The 24,801-nt window shown below is 33.6% G+C and overlaps 2 protein-coding genes across 3 annotated transcripts; both read right to left on the bottom strand.

Moving 5' to 3' along the window:
• Positions 1–8,715: 8,715 nt before the first annotated feature.
• LOC131632881 (uncharacterized) lies at positions 8,716–13,193 on the bottom strand. The gene is made up of 8 exons (XM_058903602.1): positions 12,983–13,193; positions 11,301–12,713; positions 10,894–11,188; positions 10,514–10,738; positions 10,229–10,402; positions 9,843–10,025; positions 9,472–9,585; positions 8,716–9,230 (listed from the first exon to the last, which is right to left on the bottom strand). Exons 2-8 carry the CDS (start codon positions 12,581–12,583, stop codon positions 8,892–8,894), a joined length of 2,613 nt encoding a protein of 870 aa, XP_058759585.1. The 5' UTR covers positions 12,584–12,713; positions 12,983–13,193; the 3' UTR covers positions 8,716–8,891.
• Positions 13,194–17,252: 4,059 nt separating this feature from the next.
• On the bottom strand, positions 17,253–21,460 carry LOC131632885 (probable inactive leucine-rich repeat receptor-like protein kinase At3g03770). Of its 2 annotated transcripts, XM_058903608.1 has the most exons (8): positions 21,247–21,460; positions 19,514–20,930; positions 18,933–19,066; positions 18,606–18,849; positions 18,193–18,404; positions 18,068–18,096; positions 17,841–17,949; positions 17,253–17,719 (listed from the first exon to the last, which is right to left on the bottom strand). In XM_058903608.1, the coding sequence occupies exons 2-8, from the start codon at positions 20,859–20,861 to the stop codon at positions 17,504–17,506; spliced, it is 2,292 nt and encodes a 763-aa protein (XP_058759591.1). In that variant the 5' UTR covers positions 20,862–20,930; positions 21,247–21,460; the 3' UTR covers positions 17,253–17,503. The 2 variants fall into 2 exon arrangements, with proteins under 2 accessions (XP_058759591.1, XP_058759590.1); XM_058903607.1 differs by lacking the exon at positions 21,247–21,460 and having other exon boundaries at positions 19,514–21,220.
• Positions 21,461–24,801: the final 3,341 nt, after the last annotated feature.

Genomic DNA, 24,801 nt, shown 5'->3' with positions numbered 1-24,801 from the left:
GCATCAAAGGCGATTAATCGACGATCAAGGCTTCCAATCTTCAACTCTTAGTTTGCTACAGTGATTAGGGTTTATGAGCTCTTAAGAAAAAATGTCCACACTCCAAAAATCAGAATTACTCTTTATATAGTAAAACCATTTTCTGTCCAGGGCGTGTCGCGCCCTCCAGCGCGCTTCGCGCCAATACACTTGAGAAATTTAAACCGCCCATGCGCGTGACGCGCGCAACTCTCTGCTTTGAAGCTCCAAAATATCTTGCCCAGGGCGCGACGCGCCCACATCTCCGCGCGACGCGCGCTTACTTCAGCTTGGCACTCTCTTGTCAAACTCAAAACAAGCTCCAAACTTCCCCAAAATTGGCTAAAACCTACAAAATCATAACTAAAACACATATTAACATAAAATGAAAGCTTAATATTATAAACTATAAATAATTATCTAAAACTTCAGGGAATTGTACGAATATCCGATAAAAACGGTCGAAAGGTGTCATTAATTAAACTAAATATAAACACAATTTGGCACCTAACAATGGTCAGTGAAAAAATTATTTGAAAAAATGTCTTTAATTGTTTGTCATATTTATTGATGTTAGCAAACAATTTAACAAGTTTTTGATAAAACAAGATGATCACGTTAATAATGCATTTTTTAAACATTTTTTTATCTAGAAACTTTAGTCATTAGATAAAAGTTACTTCATTTTGAAAGAGATTTTAATTAAACTCATTTTGAAAAGATATTGAGTTCAAAACTACAGGAACTTTAATATTGAGCATCTACATATTGAAGAAAAATGAATGCACTTGCAGCTATACCAACAGGAACTTTAAGTTGACTTCTAGGCTTTTGGGATTGGATTCCAAGCTCGAGAAAAGTTTACTCATTCCATTCCGAGAGATCAAGGTAATTAAACATGCAAAATGGTTTATGTTCTTGCAAATTTGTTTACAGCTCTTGTTTTGTTTTGTATGTTCTATTTTATGTTTATATTGTTGAAAATATATTAACATATATTTTTCTCAAATTTTAGTCAATGACAGTTGATGCTTTCAAGTACTAAGGATAAAATTGTACAAGTTTATATCTCTTAACCAGCAAGTCCCTCTTGTCTAGTCTCAAGACTTGGCATCATGTTATTAACCAGCAAGTGCTCCAGTCGCCACAACAGTCGCCAACGAGCCAATCTAAAGAAGAAACACGGACTTAAATGCCACATATTCAACGCAACTATGAACTCCAAGCCCAGCATCAGAATAGCAAAACTACTGCATAATCTTGAAGTAAATGGTACAATACCAATTCTTGATATATGGTTGTCCTTTATTTAATCTCTTGCTAAAATATTTCTTCATGTATCGCTTATGATTCGTCACATTCCATTCTATTTTCCATTTGATTTCAAAGTTTCTGAATCGCAACAATCCTAAGTGTACAAAGATTTTCTATATGTAGTTAGTAATAATCACGTTTTTCTATTGTAGGTTGAGCTTCAAACAGTGGATGGACTGGTAAAGGATAGAACACAATGTGCCCCTGCCGATTATGTTCCACAGAATATGAATCAAGTAATTGTACCCCGAAGTCTTGATATGTGGCAGGATCCTTCGGGGTACAGTTACTTGATTCATATTCTGTGACACAATACAACATAGCTCAGGTGACTACTGGTTCTCCACTAAAGCATCAATACAACATAGCTCCAGATAATACAGGAAGCGTACATTGGTTGCATAAGAACTCGGAAGTTGTTTCCCATTTAGTTGTTTTGGTTTAGAAATATGTGAATTGGTTTAGTTATTTTGGTTTAGAAATATGTATATATGTATTTTGATTTACATTAATGGTATATAATATAATACTTTTTTTGTATATAATCGATATCGATTATAATGGTATATATCGATTAGAAATGATAAAATATAGGTTCATGAAAAAATACTGCCAAAAAATAGTAAATTACAGGTTTTGAAATATTGCTGCCAAAAGTGCAGGTTTAGAAATAAAAAAAATTATAAAAATAATAGACACCTACAAAAGCGCTTTTCCTTTAAAAGCGCTCTCATAGGCCACCCTACGAGAGCGCTTTTTCCTGGAAAGCGCTCTTATAGGGGGCTCTACCAGAGCGCTTTTTCCAGAAAAGCGCTCTTATAGGGGGATCTACCAGAGCGCTTTCAAAAGCGCTTTTGTTACCTACGCCAGCGCTGGCTTTCACAGCGCTTTTAAGCGCTTTTAAAGCCCAAAAAAAGCGCTTTTAAAGCCCACGCGTGTTGTAGTGGAATAGAGTAATATAAAAATTAAAATAGTGTTTTAATAGAATATATATAATAATTACGTATGATAATTGTCCATTTTAACTTTCCCCAATATATTAACTATTTGAGATTTTTTAAAAAAAAATCTATCAATTATTCTTCAACTTTAATTCCTAAAATATAATGTTTTGTATTTGTGTTTAAATATGGAGATACATAACCACAAAGATAACATTTATATCGATAATAAAAAGAATAGATTAAAATGTTAGTCTGAAACATTCGTAAATATGATGAGCAAGAAAATAAATTTTCTAAAGTTCAAAATAATAATAAATTTGTTTAATCTTAAAATTTATCATATATAATAAGTTAGGTGAGGTTATTTCTCTCCCATTACCATAGTTGATGAAATGAATTTATCATATATAAATCAATTAAATAACATATTCATGTGAAAACAAATAAGTAAAGGCTGTAGCAAAATATTTAATAAAGTTTATGAAAAAGAATCACAATACTTTTGTTTTTAACGCATGAGTTATTATTATATCCATTTAAATCTCTTTAAATTGACTCTTTCTAGTAAAAATGGGTGTAGTCATTTTCATTTTTTTCTTCTTTTTATTTTATTGATACCATCAAAACAACAACACACATTAATTACTTTTATATTGGGGAAACTAAATAATACAGCAACCAAAGAAGAATAATTTTTAACTTTTTTTATTGTAAATAAATATAATTATTAAAAAGTAAAATGAAATATGAAATAAGAAAGAAAGAAAAATTATTCATAACAAAGTGATTGGAAGGAAATGAAGACAAAAATTATTTTGAAGATATCAAGACAAGGACTATGCTTTTATAAAGAAAAATAATGTTTGAAGTGTGTAGGAGAAGTTTGAAATTTTATAAAGAAAAAATAGTGTTATAAGAAAGTGTGTAATGGAAGTTTGAATTTTAAATTTTAAAATTTTAATATGAAATATAAAGATGTCAGATTGCATTAAATAGTCTCCGGAATTTGTGTTGGGAACAAACCAAATATTAAAGTATTGTATAGAGACATTAAATGATAGAAAGAATAAAAAAATGTATTTGGTTATAGAACCAAAAGGTAGTATAGAAACAAAATTCAATATTAAAAGAAAAAGAATGAGAATTGATGAAGGCGTCCACGTGGCTCGGTGGTAACCAAGCAGGACAAGTGGTAATTTGCAGAGCATTCAATTTTCTTATATGATAGATGAATATCAGTGTTATTTGTACACTATTTCCTACATCAAATACTTACACTGTATACACCGTTCACCATATTTATTCGGTGAACAATATTTTTTTAATTAAAATACATATTATTAACCATGTTCTGACACTAAATTATAAAATACATATTTTTTTTAATTAAATACATATTATTAACCACTTTCACTATTTTATTAACCAATAAAATACATATTATTAACCATGTTCTGACACTAAATTATAAATGTATTAACCAACTTTTACACTTCATTGACCAACTTTATTTTACTATTTAATTTTTTTTTAATCAAAATTGGTTTATTACGTAAGATTTAATATTTCATATCAGAACACTCGATAACCAAACAATGAATTATATTAACCAATTTAAAATACTCAATTAATCAACTTTACTTTATAACTTAAAAATAATTTTTGTGTCAGAATATATATTAACCAAACTCTGAATTGTACTAACCAAGTTCTGATACTTCATTAACCAAAGTAATTTAAAAAAAAACATAGAAAAATCTATAATAAAAAAATACAGTTCACATATTTGTGAATAGTGTATTGGGTGTAGGTGTATAAAATGGTGTAGGAATATCATTGCTTTCTTAGACATAAGAGTGAGTATCAAAACAATATCTTCTTGTATTTAATTGAATGAGTTCATTGTTTTACATGAGATTGATTAGTACTTATTTAAACAAGTCATGAAGTTAGTTATTTTCTAACTAACTTTTCTAACCAACGTAATCAAACAAATTTTTAAAAAAATAGTTATTGTTCTGTTGTGGAACTAGAAATAGAAATCATCGAGAGAGTTACGGCGGAGCGAAGTTTCTTGAACACTACAGTGATGAGGATCTGTGGATTAGAGGTTGCGATTATTGTGTTTCTTGAATTGGAGGCGTTGATCTTGAATCGGCGTCGTTATTAATCTTAGATTCGACAGATCAAATGGGGAGTACCTAGCATTCCAACGCACAAGGTGCCATTGGACTTTTAACCGTCACGGAACAGTTGTCCCCAAGACTCGTCAGGTACTCTAGATGTCGGGAGAGTCTTTTAGTAGTTGTGGTCGGCCCTTTAAGAATGGTTGTCTAAGTGTCAGCTAGTACACTGCTTTGATTTTGTCAAAGAGTAATATGCAACATGAGCATTAAATGTAGTCCCATCATTGAAACATTTCGTCGTTTTCCTCTTGACGTGTGACCTGAAAAGGTATGGTGTAACATGATGCAGCTTACTGTGCACTTGAGTATACTTGAGTTTGATTGTGTTTTAAAGATGAAATATGACCGTTGATCCACACTTTCTTCTTGCTTTAGTCTGATATGCTTGATTGCCTTTATCTATATAAGGAGAGAGAGAGAGAGAGAGAGAGAGAGAGAGAGAGAGAGAGAGAGAGAGAGAGAGAGAGAGAGAGAGAGAGAGAGAGAGAGAGAGTGTGTGTGTGTGTGTGGAGAAAATTTTTCGCTTGTAGACTGAATTTTCCTTGTCTCCGTGAGCCTTTCCCTCTTTTGTGAGAGCATTTTTTTCAGGAGTAACTGTTGAAATTGTAGTCACGGTATTGTCTGGTATCGTCTTTTAATTTTGATATTTTTTCCAATTTATGTGTATATGTTATTTGATTATTCACGTGTTTGTAATTTATTCGGTGTTGAATTGTATTTTTTTTTTGCTTCGGCTATGTAGTATTGTACCTTTAGTCCCTTTAATTATTCAATAAACTAGAATATTGGTCCATTATATCGTGTCATATTTTAGGATAGCAATTTTACTTTTGTCTTTTCATCAAGTTAGAACACTAAAATCAAGGTGTTGAGTTGCTTGATTTGAATCATGTATATTGTGTGACTCGAATCATACAATTTTTGAAAATTGGATTTTGGATTTGTGTGATTTGATTCAACTCACAAGATTAATTTAACTCGACTCGCAGCTTTCCATGAAAGCAAGAATTTGGCTCTTCCAGATTTAATTCAAAGCATGGTTTGCACTTGACTTAAGTCATGGTTTTGAATAGTGATTCTAATCATAACTTCCAACATCAAAATTTGCACCTTAGATTTAAATAGTTATTTCTCTGACTCAACAAAAAAAAATCTCATTATGAACGTTTTCATAATGAAAGAAAGATGGAACTTTTGTAAGACAAAATGTCAATTTGTCTTTTCTTCTCTAGTGTACATATCCCTAGAACTCTTGTATCTTTCTCTTTTTTGAAGAAAAACTTCTTGAATGTAATCCATGTCCAATTACATCTCCATTTTGTTACACTTTGTTTTATGTAGTTTATTGTTGAGAGAAACCATAGAAACTCAATTGATCAATCATGTAATGATTCAATTTTGATCAAGCTAATGATAACCATCATCGAACCAAAACCCATTTTACCAAGAAACTTGAAAGAAACCTTTGTGCATGTTCTTCATTCAGCAACACCTAATTCCTTGTTGATACCTTGTGAGTAACCTCCTATAATTTGGTTCTTGGGAATTTTAGAGTAAGTGTGTGAGATTCTTTTGGCATTGTCCATCATCTTTAACCTTAGTCCTAATTCAATGTTGTGGACCTTCATCTCTAAAGATTAAATTTTTTAGGGAGACTAGTGGTACATTAGGGTATCTAATGTTTTATGTGAAGTTTGTTGTTTGTAACAGATGTACGAATCGTTTCTTGAATGTGGTTTGGACGTTGTGTTATCTATCACGAGAAGAGTTTCACTATACTCTATAAAATACTTTGACTAAGTCGAGTGTAGATGGTTTGTAAGATGGAGTTGGGTGCTGTCCATCTTTGGGTGGGGTGAGGCGTGACGGGGAAACCTATTTCCCGTTGGGGGCGGGGTGGATGGTTAATTGTTACCCATTTATGAGTTTGAGGGTGGGGACGAGGTTGTATAGGGAGGTGGGACAGTGTTAGTAATACTTAAAACCACCCCAACCTCCCCTCGTTTCCTTGCTTATCAAGAGAGGTATGACCTAAGGCGTCTTTTTCATTTGTTGCATAGTTTTATAAAATTTCATTTTATCCAAGCCAATAATAGAAAAGTTAGAAATTAAAACACCAAAGGACCATTTAATGAAAATTGGTCCCCCGTGTTACTTACCAAAAATAATCTTTCTAGCCTCTTTAGAGTTTGTATCCACGGGAAAACACATCTTTATGTACTGCTTCCCTTGTTTCCTCGATGCCGCATTGGGAACGGAAACACCTTTAAAGAAGTCTCAACCTTCTAATAAAAACACCATTTTTCGTTTTAGGAATATCCCCTCTTGAGACAAATCATCCATTTTTGCAAATGTAAGATCCAAAATCTACCAAGAAATGACTTTGACGCCACAACTTGGAGAACATGTCTGAATAATGGTAAGGCAGCCCAAGATCTATGATCCGTATATTAGCATGGGCCACCTTGTTGAAGGGAGTAAACAAGAAGTAGAGATCTTTAAAATATGTGACCCTCTCCAAGTAGACCTCAAACATCTTGGTACATTGCTCGAGAAACATCAAACATTGGCTTCGTGCCGAGTCAGTAGAGTTACATTGGGCTTTAAAGAGATGTAAGAAGTGCGGCGTGTTTGGCACATTATTATTATATTCAAATCAATACCTGAATAATTTGATGTAAGCCCGGCTCATTGGATGCAACTGCGAACCGATGATTAATAAATGATTGAGCACGCCGACCTTGAAATCATTGAAGGGGTGGCAAAACCCTATCAAGAAGAATATACATCCGTGACTGGGAACGATGTACGCGTCATATTTATTGCATATTCTGTTGTTTTATTTAGAGGGAATGACCCTCAATCTTCATAAGGTCCCATCGGTGTGAAGACATGGTCTAAATCTCCCTCACGAGCAAAGGCAGATATAGTATCTAGTGTCTCTTAGTCCATCCACATCGATGAGTTATCCCGTATTTCCTTCCGAATGTCGGGTCAGAGATCCTCAATTATAACATATTTTATAAGCATACATAATAAATGAACATAAATAGCAACACGGTGAAAGTTTAAATCTAAGTCTAAATCACACACAACCACCTAATAAGCCACCATCAACGACAATTTCCTGTGCTAAACCTAATGACCATTTTCTCCAGAAATCCTAATAGAGAAAGGAAGTTTAAAAGAAAGAGAGATTTGGATGTTACCTTAAAAGAGATCAATTTGAGGACTCACACACTAGAGGAAAGGGAGCGAGCGAAGCAAGAAAGCTAGAAACATTGGAAGAAATAGCATACGAGGAGGAAAAAGAATTTTTCAAATCCACAAGTAAAAAAAAAAGAGAAGAATAGCAATTCAATAACTTCTTGTGTGCATTTCAATAGCAATGGACAATGCGGTCTGTGACATTGGGAAGCGTAGACCACGCCACAAACGATCAAGATTTTATTGTGGATTGTTTAGAGTACTTAAGTATCCTAAGAAAAAGAGGGTGTCATTGTCGTCATACATAGGGACATGTCTCGGTGCCTCCTTGTGAAACATCGTTGATCAAGATAAAAATATTTAATGCATTTGTTCCCAATGCTTATGACATCCCATCAGGACTCTTCACTTACTTCTGTTAATAGTCGGTCTAAAGATGCACATGGCAAAATCCTCGTACTAGGGAAAAGGAATAAGGGCTTGGGAGGAATTTGTTTTGGGTCATTTGTAAGGTCCATAGGAAAAGACCCAATAGCAAACCTCGAGCTAAAAGGCACACAGAACTGGCAGGCCCTCACTTTGCCAAAAGCAGACACCATTCAGCGTACAATCATCATCTAATTCAATCAGACGGATGTCCATACAGCACGCCGCATCACATGTGAACGATTTCAATTGTACAAATTCATTCTCACTCACACATTACTTTTGATTTCTCTCACTAACTTAAGCATAGAGTGCTAACTTTATAGGTCCACCCATATTCGTCGCATCATAAGTATTGCTCCAGGCCCAGCGCATCGAGACACAACTTTACCACCTCATCTTTCATTTATAGTTACTGACTAAACATATATATATATATATATATATATATATATATATATATATATATATATATATATATATATATATATATATTCCAAAATCAACGAATTTATGGTTGTTTTCTTCAATATCAATATTATGTGAAAACTATAAATTACATCGTTTTTGTTGTAAAAGAACTATTCGATCAATTATATCTAGATAGAGTGATAAAAGAGTGAAAATAGCTTTCTATACATTCTACTTGTCTAGTGCATAAGATGATATCAACCTTTAAAATTTTAGTAGATTAAAATCACAACGTACTTAAATTTTGGTTGTCTATATACTTATACTTTTTGCACACGATCCACACTTTGGAAGTGTAAATATTATTCAAGCTTCTACAAGAAGACTAATTGCTACTCATCCACACATCTCTAAGGAGATCATATCTAACCGGAGATTCGCTGCATATTGCCTTCGACTTCAAATTTGATTTTGCCAAAACCTCTGGCGACGACGAAGAATCATAGAAGAGTATTGAAGATAATGGAGACTTTAATTCATTGAGCTCGTCGTCACTTGTGTATGACTTCCTAACAACAGAAGATTTGTTTCTTCTTAGCTGAGATTTGCTTCCAATCTCTCCTAGAATGCTTGCGACAGAAGTTACATTCGGAGGTGAATAGGAAATTGGAGCTGCACTGCATGTGAAGTTGTTATCTAACTCCTTTCCATGTTCCATTTCATTCTGTTTCATGTCAACACAAAACTTTGAGATCACAAGTTAATTTTGATGGAGTTTTAGCACATAATCATTTTAACGTTGTTTATCAAAGAACTGCATAGGTGATTATCCATCAAGTACTGACACGCGGATATCAGTAATAATTTAGAAAAATGAAATATTTAGCTATAATCACATAATCTGAAGTTTTAGTGCTATGTAATCCTATAGACTAGAAAAAATCAAATAAAAATTGAATATCTACCTCTAAGTCTAGAGCTTCAAGAACATGTATAGGCATCGGATCAGGGCAAAACTCATCTGGGAAAAAATTATCAAGAATCTTCTTGATAAGTGGTGCACTAAACATGGGGCATACCTTCACAAACAAGAAACCTTTTAGCATGAAAAGTGAAGAGAAGTAACTTAGGCAACTAAAGCATGATTTTAAATTGCAATCTGCAACTTCCATGGCCCGCAACATTGTAGATTTTGAAGTCTCCACAACGGCATGGCAACCAGAATTTTGACCGCATTTTGTTGCATTATAGAGATTCACAACATAACTACGGCCACATCCGCAATTTAAAACTACAAATTAGTGTAAGTTCAACAATATCATTAGCATATATATACCTCATTTCTAATGGATGCACTTAATAGCATATCTTTAGGAAGCATTAGAAGGTCACTTAGTGAATTAAGAAGAGTGAAATAATCATGCTTCTGCTCATTGTTATTAGAATCATCTTTATTTTCAATTGAATCCTCTTCATTCATGCCATATAGATCACTCAACCATCTAGACCAGTTCCCAATCTGAAAATAAAAATTGATTACACAAAAATTAATTTAAGTCATGTTTGGATAAATGTCTTAATTGTGCGCTATTATTCGCATATGTCATATTAGGTTTAACTCATTCTTATAAAATCGACTTATATGAATGAATTGAAATCAGATTCATTCATGAGTGGATGGCATGATATGAAATTCACATAAAAAGTTATTGAGAAGTGTACCGCAGTTTTCAGCTGAGCACCAGCTCCAAAGCTTGATTTTCCGGGTGGAATAGGAAGAACCTTAGGATCACTTATAGCATCAGAGACAGGATCAGTTGGTATTTCATCACCCGACTCGCGCAAAATAGCATTGAACATAGCCACGTCTAATCTTGCCGCACATTGCTCCATTATCTAGATGGAAGAAAAAAAAATGAGATTCCATTGACTGAAGTAATGAGCTTATAAGCAATATGAATTAATATAGGTAGTGACTTGTGAAACAAGCAATCATATAAAACTGACCAATTTCGGAAGCATAGGTAAACAGCCACACTCATGTCCTCCAGCTCTAATAGGACAGAGCCTTTCAAATGTTTCCTTAAAAGCATTCTTCCAAATATCTATTGACAAGTTACTCTTATCATGATCGCATGAACTCGATGTCGTTCGATGGTTTTTCCTTGAGGCAGAAGCTACTTCCTTGTTGGTTATATTTGTATCGACATGTTGCATATGTGGAGTTAGAGTCTACATATAGACAAAGAATGATAAATTCATGTTAGGTGCCAATGTATGTCTCATGTCTGACACGTGTCAATATCATGTCGGATGTTCATGTCAGTATTTCATACTACGGCTACTACATGTCTACGTTCCGGTCCGAGATAAGAGTAAGGCTTTACCTGCCACCATATAGATTCTACTATGCGAGAGAAGATCCAAGCTTCAACTTCTTCCAATGCTGAAATGAATACATGAGGATTATCCCAATTACCGAAACATTCATACCCTAATGCTTTTGTACTTTCATTTTTTCCTCCTTTCCACCTTTGTGAGGAGGAGGCTATCTTCCCATTTCCATTTCCCTCGGTTTTTCTTCTCCTATCGGAACCACCATGATTCGATAAAAATAATTCCTTCGAGTTTCGACTTATAATTGTTCTCAACACTATAGTATTCGATAACCAAAATGTCAACCTATAACCAGACGAATACGTTTTTAGAAACAACGAAATTGTAAGGGAAAATTTTGATCTATATTATGTTATGTTTCTCAGTTAGTTAAAGTATGAAAATGAATTAAATGTACCTTGGAACATCATTTCCACATGCTTTGGAAACAAGTACTAATCCTGAAACAGAACTTTTCGCTGCACCATACATTCTTCCTTGAAGCTTTTCTCTACAAGCATGAAGATAAAGCCTCGAAAGACGCCGAGCCGGGGCATGAACCTTGCTCGTGGAGTTTCCATGCTCAGCAACAACTGAATATAAAGAAGCTTCAATAGCCGCAGCTTCTCTTAGCTCTCCTTCAAGATTCTTTACCTTCTTTTTCAAGTAATCGATTTTACCTTCTAAATTACCATTTTTTGCTTCCTTTGGAATAATCTTAGCATCTCTTTTGCTACTTATTCTTTGAACATCTTCAACTATATTTCTACAATGAGTAACCTTGTCATGAAAATTCTCATCGAACTTTTCATGATCGTTGCTTCTTCTTTCGATCCTTGAATTTTCGTCTAAACTTTCACAAACTGATGGTGAAGTAGTACCTTTTTCAGTTGACAACGATGCATCCGTTGACGACAACATGCGAGATGAACTTTCCATCTTCTTGTATGCATCCTGTTGCACCATTTTAGTCTTTCTGATCAATCCGTTCGATTCATTCATAAGTTCAAAGGAAGTAGAAGCTCCCGCAACAGAAGAACGCGAAGAAACATCATCATCATCATCAGTAAAATAAGCAATCTCAGCTTCCTCGGCATATTCTTCATTCATCAATGTTGATACAGAATCACCGCCATTACTTTTATCATCCAAAACCTCGTTCGAAAATCTTTCCTGCAACGAAGACGAACGAGCACGGATCTTTTCAACCGGCTGAATCTTAATCAACAAAACCGGTTGATCATTGTTTCTGTAACTCCTCTTGCAGTTCATAGATGTACTAATGCTTAATCCCTCTTTAATTACTCCATAATCCGCCAAATCTATAACAGCATTTCCCAATAATTGACCCTTAACAATCTTGTTATCTTTTCTAGGCTCAAACAAGTTGAATTCCAAGAAATTCTTTTGGAAAACATCAAAAACACCACCTCTAATGGATACATCCCTCAACAATGTCACCGAAATTCTGAACGATTCGTTGAATTCGATTCTTCCTTCGCCTATAACTGAACCAAGTGAAGGTGATACTAGTTTACTACAACCTAATGTGTCAGAACCATTCTTCATTTCGATTAAAACCGAACCAAGAGATCTTAAAGATTGCGATGGAGGCCAAGGCTTAATCTCTTGAATATGAATCAGGTAATCAATTTGAACTTTGCTAGCTCTCATGTTCTTTCCTCTCATTCCTAAAACCATATCTTCCAAAATGATGGATCCTCACCTGATGAATTTCTTCTACTTTGATTGGTTGAATCGAGTGTCACGGTCGTGCCTCAATCGCGGTTGCGTTGTGGTCGCGTAGACATTAAAACCTCGATATAGTAGCCTAGATTGCAGTGTGAAACCAAATCAGCATGAGAACTCAAAATGCAGCAGGAAAAAGCATCTGAAGTGAATATTAACACAGAAATTCTTTACTCTAGGGTTGGAACTATATCATGTACTAATAACATCAAAGTGATTAAGAGATAGAGCCTAAAAAACAAAAACAAAAGGATATCAAGGAACTAAATTCAAGAAAGAATCCAGTAAAATACTACAAGAACATTAAAGACATAAAGAAAATGCATGAAAAATGAAGCAATGAGAGGTTACCAAGAAAAAGCAGTGTTGGGTGGTGAAGTGGAAGAATGAGAAAGCTGCAAAAGATGGCTATAACTGAAAATAGGGTCAGTGGTCAGTAGTCACCACTCACCTTATTAAATTTTTCTAGGATTTGTATTTGGTGCAATAAATGTGGCACTCAAATTAACAATATTTAAAGTTAATAGAATCGATCAGTTTTTCTGTGCGTAAATGCATAGACTAATTTTTGAGACAGAAAATATAGCAGTATCAAAATAAAGGAGAGAATTTCAAGGTAAGATTTATTAAAAAAAAGGTTGGTAGGATTAGTTGGAGAAAAATATAATTGATTTGGCAAATTGTTTGGTGTTATAACTATAGAAACCACCTTGTTGATTGTGATGGATAGCCATATCAAAATGACTTTGAAACTAACACTTTTAAATATAACTAAATGTTTCATACACTTTGTTTCTTGTACTTTATTACCCCAATATATAATAACAGTACTCAGTACTTTAAGTTTCTGCTTTAAATAATGAATTTTGTAAGAGGGTGTTGAAGGAATACAAAACATTATTGGTGTTAGTTACTCTACTCAACATGCAGATAAAACCGCGCGTGAAGACTACGCAACCATAACCTGCGTCGTTTCTACGTAACAATGCTTAATCACATATTCACATGTATTCATCTCATTTTCTAGTTTTAGTTTTACGAGATTTTTATTTCTTTTTTTGTTTTTGATAACAACAATATTACCTTTTTCTTTAAAAAAAATGTATGAGATCATGTCATACAAAAATAAATTTGAGATTTCTATTATGAAAAAAAATGAAAAAGGAACAAACAAGTTAAACATTTGAAACAGGTCAGAGTTTGAAATTGATTTTGATATATTGGCCGAACAACGTTATCAAAGATTAAATGTATTCATTGTCTTTTAATTTTGTTTCTCTTTAATCTTCTATTTGTTAATGTTCTAACAGTTGGTATCACATGGTGATTAACCATAGTGCAAAATTCGAGGTGACAAGGTGAAGGTTCAACGGGATAAGTAACTTTGGATTATGGCAAAGGGTTAAGGATACGATGGCTTAGCAAAGTTTATAGAAGATGTTGTGTAAGATGAAATAGACTGACATGGAGGATACCAATTGGAAATAGATGAAGGAGAATGTCGCAGATTAATTCGCCAATGTGTTTATGATGAGGTGATGTATCATATCTTTGGACCTAACGACGCTGAAGGAAGTTTGAGACAAACTGGAGAGTCAGTATATGTCAAAGACAATGATGAACAAATTTTTCGTGAAACAGCGAATATATAGTCTAAAATGAAGGAAGGATATGATTTACAACAATATCTCAATGCCTTAAACAGCATAATCACCGATCTGGTTATACTTGGGGTGAAGATTGATGACAAAGATAAGGTAATTATCTTGTTGTGCTCATTACCAAGTTATTATGACCACTTAGTGACTACTCTCACTTACCAAAAAACACTAACAGTTTTGATGTGATTACTGTTACTTTTTGTCTCATTCTCAAAGGAGACAAAGAGTAGATGAATGAACCCAAGGAGACGGTTTGTATGCGAATGGGGGTCAAGATCGTGGGTGAAACTAGGGTAAAGTAGACTCTAGAAAGAAGAGGTTTAAATCCAAGAATCGGAATACATATGAGTGTTATAGTTGTAAACAGATTAATCATTGAAAAAGGGATTGTCCTAGCATAAAGTATGGCTCATCTAGTTTTGCAAATATAGTTCTAACCGATGATTCTGAAAGTGAATAAGAGTTATTATGTGTCTCGTCTAACAAGTGCACAGATCTGTGGATTCTTGACTTTGTTTGTTTTTACCCCATGACGTAGTACTGGGAATGGTTCACTACATTCAGGTCAGATAATTTTAAATTTATTTATCTAAGTGATGATAAATCATGTATATTACTAGAATTAACGAAGAACTTGATTTCCTAAGTACTCTATAGACAAATGGTTTCTCCTACAAATCTAATAGAGATAGGGACGTTAATAAGGTTAGGAAGGGTTCCTTAATTGTGATGAGAGCAGAGAGGAACATATGTAACATCTACAAATTGTTAGGGAACAATGTTTTAGGTGATGTTGCATCAATTGAGTTTGATAGTGATGTAACCAAACTCTGGCATATTTGTTTGGTTCATCTCACTAAGTGTGGGATGATGGAACTTCATAAGATAAATCTATTGAAGGGTGCTCGTAATAGCAATATGTATTTGTGCAAGTATTGTATACATGGGAAATAGTGTTGTATTTGGTTCAAGACCATAAAGCACAAAACAGAGGAAACTTTATACCATGTACAGGCATACCAAAGAGGCTTCTGGGTGGTTTTAGGTATTTTGTGACTTTTCCATATAATTTTTCTCATAAGTTTTAAGTGTATTCCTTGAAACAAAAATTTAAAGTCTTTACCAAAATCAAGTTATGGAAGACAGAGGTAGAATCAAACAGATAGAAAAATCAAATATTTGCAGTCGGATAATAGGAAAGAGTACACTTATTCAAATTTTAAGAGGTTCGATAAAGAACATGGTATTCAAAGCACTTCTCAATTCGTAAGACACCGCAACAAAATGGTGGGGCAGAGAAAATGAATGAGTCCCTAATTAAAAGGGTAAGATGACTCTTGTTAAAGGGGTAATATGACTCTTGTTAAATGATGGACTATCAACTGACTTATGAGCAGAGGCGGTTAACAAGGTGAATTATCTCATCAATAGGTCACCACGAGCTTCATTGAAGGAAAATGTTGTAAAGGAGGTGTAGACAGGTAATCCTATTAACCTTGAAAAGTTGCGTGTTTTAGGTGTCCATATTGTGTGTTTATATCTAATGAAGATTGATTCAAACTTGATCCCAAGTCGACGAAACGTGTCTTCATCGGTTACACAAAAGGAAAGAAAGGGTTCATGTTATGGGGCCCGATTAGAAAGAAGGTGGTATTTTGCAAAGATGTTGTGTTTTATATGCAGATACTATTGAAACATTCAATTACAGTAGATGTGTTGGCATTTGAAGGAGAAAGTTTCAGCAAACAGGTGATTCAGGTGGATGTTGATCTGCCACCAGTGAACATTATATTGGCTATGTATTAACCAAAAGAGGGATTAGGCTCAGATATTAAAATTGACCCCAGACCTAAAGTATCAGGTGGAGTACATAATTATATTCTTGTATGTGATAGAGAGAATTATACAACCAAGCCACCAGAAAGATATGGGTATGAAGACTTGGGCGCCTATGCATTTCTTACTAGTTCTGAAGACCCTTCTACCTTTCGAGAAGCTATAGCTATCCAGGAGAAATATAAGTGGGTGGGTGTAATGGTGGAGAAAAGGTGGAGTCCTTGAATAAAAATCAAATATATTGTTAAGCTTTCTAAGGGGAAAAAGGTCATCGGTTGTTAGTGGGTGCTCAAGAAAAAATCACTAGTAACAAAAAAAAGACAAAAAGTTCAAGATTCTTCTTGTAGCAAAGGGGTACTCACAGCAGTTACTTGCATTCGGACAAATGACCAGTCATATTGATGTGATGTTTCATAAGATCGGAGAGTTACTTGCATTTGGATAAATATTACTTGAAAAATGTTCATACTTTAGAAAATGTAGTTGATATACTGATCAAGTCAGTCATAAGTGACAAGTTCACGTATTGTTTAGACTTGTTACATGTTTCTCAATGTTAAGCTAAAGGTGTACCTTCCCAGTTGTCAAGATGTGATCGTTATGCATAAAATCTTCATAAGAGTTTGATATTCGTCAAGACGGAGATTGTAGAGTATGAATCATATAGTAAGAACATAATAATTACAATATAAACAAGATAGATGGATGTGTCTACAAAGCAAAGAATATATGAAATTTATAGATTAGCGTTGAGTATGACTCATATATATATATATATATATATATATATATATATATATATATATATATATATATATATATATATATATATATATATATATATATATATATATATATATATATATATATATAGACACTAAAGTGAGGTACAGCTCATGGGTATTATTGTAAACTAATTTATACTATTATATATATTATTTGTAACACATTAACCCTAATTGTCACAGAAATATAAAGGATTTATAAGTGTTCTACAATCGTAGAAGTAGACACCATTGGTCAAACTATAATTCTAAAAGAATTTGGCAACTCTGTTTCACTAATTTGTAAATCAAATATTTCACAATATAATTGAGTTTCTGCTAGAAAACAATAAATAAAAATTATGACTTTTCTGGTAAAAAAAAAAAAGTATTGAAGGATAAGAAAATTCTTTGGTACAGAACTACTGATACATATATTCAAACTATTTATATCTTATCAAAACTCTAGAAGAAACATTAAAATGCTACAAACATTTTTACAGCTATACTATACTATAGTCAACTTTATATTTGCAATGATAATTAACATCTCGAATATCTTTTTACTAATAAACCCCTGAATTCTTTCTATGCACCTATGAAGTTAAATCTTAATCTGATTTTTGATCTGCATCTGCTGTGGCTTGAACTTGAGCTGCATACTGTAAATTCCATAGAACATCCTCAAAAGAAGGACGAGATGAAGATTCTTGAGATATACATTTGGTTGTTATAGATATTGCAATTGATAGTGATTCTTGACAACATGTTGTTAACACTATTGGATCCACAATCTTTCTTCTTCCATCTTCACTTCCAAAAGATGCCTATCATTCACAACATGTTCATGTAAAACGAGTAAGATTCAAAACAAAATTCGATACCAAAAACTCATCACCATATTCATATATAGTGTAGAGAGATTTTTTTCTCAAATTTTTTACTAACCTTTTCATTTAGGAAATATGTTTCACCTTTGTCGCATGTAATGGGTCCAACAAGTGATTCCAACAATATGAACCCGAAATTGTAAACATCGTTATCCTTTGTCCTTTGACTGCAAAAAAGTTACTCGATCAGTTAAAGCAACTGACACTTCAGATTGAAAATGTGTATGTGTCTAATATTCGACAGGCAATGGTATATGAAGGATTAAGGAAAATCTAGTATCATACCATGATTTTGACTTCTTCTCACTCTTTGTCTGCACACAAACATAGTCACTCAATGATCAAAATCATATTAGATCATGATAAATCAAAAATTAAAAAGCAACATTGATTAATTGATTAAAACATACCTCAAACTTTTCAATATCTTCACTGATAATGGACATACCATAGTCACTTAGTTTAGGAATGCAGTGTTCATCAAGTAACACATTCTTTGTTTTTAACTCGTTGCTAAAACATCCCGGTATAACACCGGTATGTAAGAAATGAACTGCCTTTGCAACTCCAATCAAAATCGCTAGTCTATCAGGCCACTTAAGTGCTTTTTCTGCAGAATATTCTGCATTTTTGTATGAAGAAACATTAGAAAATTTCAGCTAGAATGTGTCGGATAGTATCGGTTATCGCTATAGTACCTGATTTAACCAAAATCACAAAAACATCCTCGAATTGTGTCTTCTATACACTCGATGATGTTTTAGTAATTTTGGTACACTCAGAGACTACATAAACACTGATCCGCTATATGTCATATACTAACCTGATAGACGAGTATGATAATCTCCGTTTGGCACATATTCATATACAAGATGAAGTTTTTGTGTGCTCGAATCATCTTGTTCGCCACCATCAATACAATGACCCAAAAGACTAACCAAATTTGGATGTTCAAGCTTTGAGAGTAAATCCAACTTAGCTTTAAGATTTTGAATTGAACATTTCTTTGACAGAACAAATGATCTTATCACCACATAAGCTCCATTCTCTAGTTTACCTTTATGCAGCTGAAATGAAAAACACTTATAATGAACATACAAAATAAGTTTGATAAATTTTCCCTATGAATCTTCCCTTGAACTTAAGGTACCTTTCCTATGGAGCCATCACCAATACAAGTTAACAAACTAAAGTTTTTGGTAGCTTCCTTCAACTCTTGGATAGAAAATTGTCTGCAGATTGGACTAGTTTGTGTCCCTAGCTTCACTGCTTGAGAAATAAATCCTGAAAGAATAAACGTTTATCATATACATGCTCATATAAGACTAGTTGTTTTCATATAAGCTGTTTTCATAAGCTATTCTAGGCAGGCCCGTCTTTGAGGGCGTGTAAGGCGGACTACCGCACAGGACCCAGAATTTGTCATGGTGGTTAAATAGAGCATTTATTTGTTTTGTCACGGTTAAACAGTGACTAATCTATGCAGAACCTCTAAAAACTTGAGACGGCTCTGATGCTAGTGAGCTTATGAAAATAAGCTGAAAACAACTTATAGACATGTTATAAATTGTTTTCGTACGATCTTTCAAACATTTTCACGTTTATACAAGTAGATAAGTTCAAACAAGTCAATCCAAACAGGTCTCTTGCAAAAAAAAGACTGACCCAACCGCAACCACAACTTAAAACAAACAGAAAAAACACTAATGCTTAAGTAACTTATATACTTACTTGCATTTGCAAGAACTTCCGATGAAACGCCAGTTGCGGATTTATCTTGAACAGTCTTTACCAGCACTTCCTTTCTACTTTTCTTCATCAAATGACATTTTTTACACACCAAAACTCCAAAAACCAAAACCACAAGAACAAATCCAACAACAATAGCCACTATTGCAACCACTTTCAATATCTTGAATTTCTCCCATCTCGAACCGAAATCCTTACAATAAGAACCTCTCTGCTGATTCTGAGCCTCAACAGATAAACAGTTTCTACCATATCTAACAACTCTACCATCTGAACTATTCGCCAAACACGAAGGAAGTAAACCACTTAACTTGTTGCTAGAAATATCGACATAACCGAGTTTTCCACCACAATCAAGTTTATCAGAAAACTCACCACTTAGCACATTGTTTGCTAGACTCAAGTAACTTAAATTCGACAGAGAGAACAATGTCGAAGGCGGCGTGCCCTCAAGACGATTTGACGAAAGATCTAAATGTTGAAGATGATTCAATTCGCCAAATTTCTTAGGAATCTCTCCCGAAAATGAGTTATTGCTAAACAAAACCGTGACCACGGATTTCGGCAGACGCGGTAGGTCAAATTCGAAACGGTTTTCTCTCAAATCCAAAACATGCAAACCATTAAGAGAATCGAAACTAGGCAATTCCCCCGATAGTTCGTTTTGTGACAAAGAAATAACTTCGAGTTTCTTGATTTTGCATAGCGAAAATGGAAATGAACCCTTGAAGTGATTTTTCTTCAAACTCAAGAAAGTTAGGTTAAGCAAAGAATCAAACCAATTAGGCAAAGTGGTGTTGAAATAATTTTCATCAAGTGTTAGTGATTGAAGATTCACCATTGTTGAGACTTTTGGTGGAATGGAACCAAATAGGAAATTTGAACTCAAATCCAAAACTTGAAGCAAACTAAGAGAATCAATCTTATTAGGAAGTTTCCCCCAAATCCCTAATGAAACCAAAGTAAGAACCTTTAGGGTTTTCAACTTTGTCAATGTGGTGAAAAATGAATCAATTGAGAAATTCATGGATAGTGTTTGATTTGGAATTGCAAATCCATTGAAACTTGAGGAGGGTTTCAATGATTTATCACCAAAAATTTTGAGCTCAATTATTGAATTATCTTCACATTTAATGCTCAAATTTGAAGATAAAGGAAGATAACAAAAATCAACATTGTAATTTTCCATAATTTGTAATGAAGAAGGATACTCCAAAAACATTCTTAATTGTAACAAAGCTTGGCTTTGATCTTGTTCTAACTCATCACTATTTGAGATGAACAATAAAAGCCATGTAAGAATCAAAAGATCAAAGCAAAAGTACCTCATTGAATCACCAACTTGAAAAACTATGCACACCAGATATATGATCTATCTGGTCGCAATTGCGGTTGCAGACTGTAATTTAAAACTATGATCAGTCAAAGTTCAAAGATTTTTCAAAGAACAACATAGATACTTTCAAAAGGAAACTACTAAGAAGATGATTTTGCTATAAAATTTGAAACAATGCATCACTGGTTTTGGAAAATTTGATGTTTTTTTAATGATGGGATGAATGAAGACAAGTGAAAATGTTGTACCATGGAAAAAGACAAAGGCATTTATTTTAGTTTTTGGGTACAAAGACAGAGGCATTTATATTAGAATTAATGTAGAAACCATAGTGGTCACAAGTGGATAATGTATTAATAACTGTTGCAGATAGATTCACCTCTTAAAATAGTGCAGAATCTGGTTTTTATTTTCAAGATGGGCATGCTAAAACTTTAAAGTAAAAAAGAGCACAAGTTGTGTTTCTTCTTTCTTTTTTTATGAATAGTTTTGTCATCGCGATTCTCCCTGATTGGAAGGATTAACCATTGCAGTTGCATGCAGAGGATATTTGATTTTTACCCGAAAAAATTCAAACTGATTTAATTTTGGTTCATTCAATAACTTGTGTATTGAGTTGTTCAATTAATCAAAAACTTCCTTCGTGAATTATTATAACAAAGGTTGTGGACAGTTCTATTCAAGTCAATGCATTATTAATATTAACAATAATTCTCACAATTAATCATCATCAATTAAAGAAGTACACATTTATGTTTATTAAGAAAATCATTTTTGAAGAATATGAGTTTATCTCAATCATACAATTATGTCAACCAACATTATATTAGTCCTAATAAAACTAAACTTAAATCTCTAAACAAGGTTTAACATTTTTCTGAGATTGATCAAAACGCCAGTCGTGTCTTTATTGTAATTAACTATTAGGTCTCTTCGTCTGCTGGTGTATGATATAAATTGTGACTAAGTCAATAAAATCGGATTGATCTCTTTAAATTTATTTATTTTGAATCTGACCTCAGCCTTACTACCTTCTAAATATCATCCGAACTATATGGATGGTCGGCAAACACAAATGTATAGTTATAGTGGAGATTTTTAATGACACGTATTATAGCACATATTCTCTTGAAGTACAAGCTAGTATGGCTTTTATTTTATTAAATTTTGAATCATTGTAAAGCTATTACGCCAATAATTTCTTAATCGTAGAAAGAAGGGAAAAAACATGATCCATCATATTTTATGAATGACATTGAGGAATTCGAATCCAAGAAAAAGAAGACATTAACAAAAGAAGCAAACATTTGACCGTTAAAAGGATGGGGCATGGACAGCCTGTCGTGCATATAGTATGATATAAGTATATAACATGATACCATGTGCTTTCTTTCAAATTTCAATACCCATCAAAGATTGAAATTCTCACTTTATTTTCTTTTTCTTTATTCTTATTTTGTCCTTTTCCTTTTCTTTTTAAGTAAAGACCCATTTTGATATCTAAAAATATTTAATTCAATTTATTTTTTTTAAAAATAAAAACAAATTTGCTCATAAAAAAAACTTAATTGCCTTTTAATCTTCTTATTTTTACTAGGTTATAGAATTGATCTCTTCATTTAAAATTTATAATTTTAATCTCTTCTTATATATTTTAAACGATATAAGATATACTTCGATATAATAATCATTCATAAAATTTAATTATTTAAATATTATCAATTAAAATATAAAATTGACTAATTTGAGTCTTCCTCGTCGTTTTCATATTCTTGCATCCTTTTGTGTTCTTCAATTCTTAGTTCCTACCAAGACTATGGTGGTTCAACTTATTTACTCCTCAAAATTTGCATATTCCTCAAAATTTGTGTCTTCCCTTTTATATTTTTTATTCTTATGCACTTGCTTCTAGTTATGGTTATTTTAAGAAACTTGAGTACTTTGATCATCAACCAAATGAGTGAGGATGAATTCAGTGACACGTACATGGTTCGGTTTTTTTAAAGAAAACTGAACCGAATCGAACCGAACAATTACATAAATGCATTTGAACTGTACCAAATCATTTCAATTTTTTTAGAACGGAATTGAACCAAAAATTTTGGTTTGGCATAATGGTTCGGAATTTCAAACCGTAACTAGAAGCAAGTGCATAAGAATAAACAAATAAACACCCAATAAAATAAAACAAACAAAGGCTAGGATCGACTTGCTTAGGTAGTCCCCAGCAGAGTCGCCAGCTGTCGCACGCTCGCGAAAAATGAACAGAGTCGCCACCAATATATTTATCCCATAAGGGAAAGGAATATCAGAAAACCTAACAAAGGAAGGAACAGGGTCTTGCGACCAGAGAATCTAGGTACGGAAGTCGGTTACGCGAGGGGAAGGTATTAGCACCCCTCACGCCCATCGTACTCGATGGTATCCACCTATGTTTGTTTCTATCTAAAGGGTGTGTACTATGTCTATGTCTATATGCGAAATGAATGCAAAAAGAAGTACGGGGAAAAGAAGGAAATATTTACAAGTGTGCTCGTTCAAGCCCCGCGACTTGATGCCTACGTATCCTTTTCAGGAATCAGAGCGCCGTAGTTCGGCTCCATAGTTTCTGTTTGTTTTTGTGTTTTTTAGTTGGGCGGCGTTAACGTTCGCGCTCTTGCACAAGGGGACAGCCTAGGATGCAATGGAGCGGAAATAACGGTGCCCTTAAGAAAGCGAGAGAAGAGAGAGAGTTTGAGTGTTTCGAGGAAATCCCTTAAGCAAGGGAAACTCGAGTTACTCTTTGGTTGGTGTTTTTTAGGAGTTGGGAACTTACGCCTGAATGGAACCCTTAAGCAAGGGAGCTCCAAGCACTCGAACATCCCTTAAGCAAGGGAAGTTACAAGCTTCCATTCCCTTTTTATTAGTCAAAGTATTTATTAGTCATTTTTTATGAGTTTTCTTTGTATTTTTTATGGGATTTTAATCAAGCATTTATTAGATGTTTTATGTTGTAAAAGAAAAAGAATGAGAAAGAGGGGGACTAGCCTAATTTCTAAGCCTAATGTTGATCATGGTTTCTACCTAAGGTTAGGAGTAAAAGAATATGAAAATAAAGATCACAATTAGAAGTGAAAATGAAGAGTGCTACAATGGTACAAAGTTATACACAAGCATGAAGTAGCAAGTCAAAACATAGTACAAAATGAATTAAAAATACTACTATTTTTTATATTGATTTTTATGAGAGAAATTGAATTACAACTCAAGTAAAAAGACTAAAAACAAATAGCCTAAAAACTAATATTTTTTATGAACATTTTTTATGTCAAAATTGTTACCTAAAAGAAGTAGAAAAAAACTAAGTAAAAAACCTAAAAAATTATCACATAAATGTGAATCAGGGGGGTGAAAGCTGAAAAATGGGTGTGTGAAGAGTACACGCGCAGGCCTGGTACAGAGGCCCAAAAAGTTTTTGTTGTGCAAATTTTCAGCAAGTAAAAAAAATGGAAGAGAGTTTGATGGGCCTTCGCAGCAATTTCGTTTTGGCCCAAATTCTAATTGATCCATGATTTATCTTCAGATTTTTATTAAAATTTTATTAAAAAAATAAAAAAAGAAAAAAGAAATTGGGAATTAGGGTCAATTCATTGTGACGTTTCGCATCCATTCTCAGACTTTCCTCTCGTCTTCTCCCTAGCGAACGGCGTCTTCGGTGACCTACCCTCGCCGTCTACGGTGACCTACCCTTGCCGTCTCCTAACTCTCCGATCCGTTAATCTCTCTTTTCATCTCGTTTTCACCGATATTTCTCTCTTAATCACCCCAATCTCCTAAATCTAATCTTCAAAGAAATCCTAGAATACTTAACCCTAAACTAGATGCCGATGAAACATTCAAACCACGCAATTGGAAGTAGAAGAACGCTTAAGGGATTAGAGGCTTACTTGGAGCG

The sequence above is a fragment of the Vicia villosa genome, unplaced genomic scaffold (genome assembly GCF_029867415.1).
Source record: "Vicia villosa cultivar HV-30 ecotype Madison, WI unplaced genomic scaffold, Vvil1.0 ctg.001048F_1_1_3, whole genome shotgun sequence".
NCBI lineage: Eukaryota > Viridiplantae > Streptophyta > Magnoliopsida > Fabales > Fabaceae > Vicia > Vicia villosa.
Note: the sequence above shows the minus strand (reverse complement) of the source record. Positions and strands in the feature narration are given on the sequence as shown.

Coding starts and splice junctions, on each gene's coding strand:
- LOC131632881 (XM_058903602.1), bottom strand. CDS start 12,583: ATGGTTTTAGGAATGAGAGGAAAGAACATGAGAGCTAGCAAAGTTCAA. Junction 10,739..10,893: donor TAGAATCTATATGGTGGCAG/GTAAAGCCTTAC, acceptor GTCTATATGTAG/ACTCTAACTCCACATATGCA. Junction 10,026..10,228: donor GTGCTCAGCTGAAAACTGCG/GTACACTTCTCA, acceptor TTTTATTTTCAG/ATTGGGAACTGGTCTAGATG.
- LOC131632885 (XM_058903608.1), bottom strand. CDS start 20,861: ATGAGGTACTTTTGCTTTGATCTTTTGATTCTTACATGGCTTTTATTG. Junction 19,067..19,513: donor GGAAGTTCTTGCAAATGCAA/GTAAGTATATAA, acceptor TTATTCTTTCAG/GATTTATTTCTCAAGCAGTG. Junction 18,850..18,932: donor GTGATGGCTCCATAGGAAAG/GTACCTTAAGTT, acceptor TTTTCATTTCAG/CTGCATAAAGGTAAACTAGA.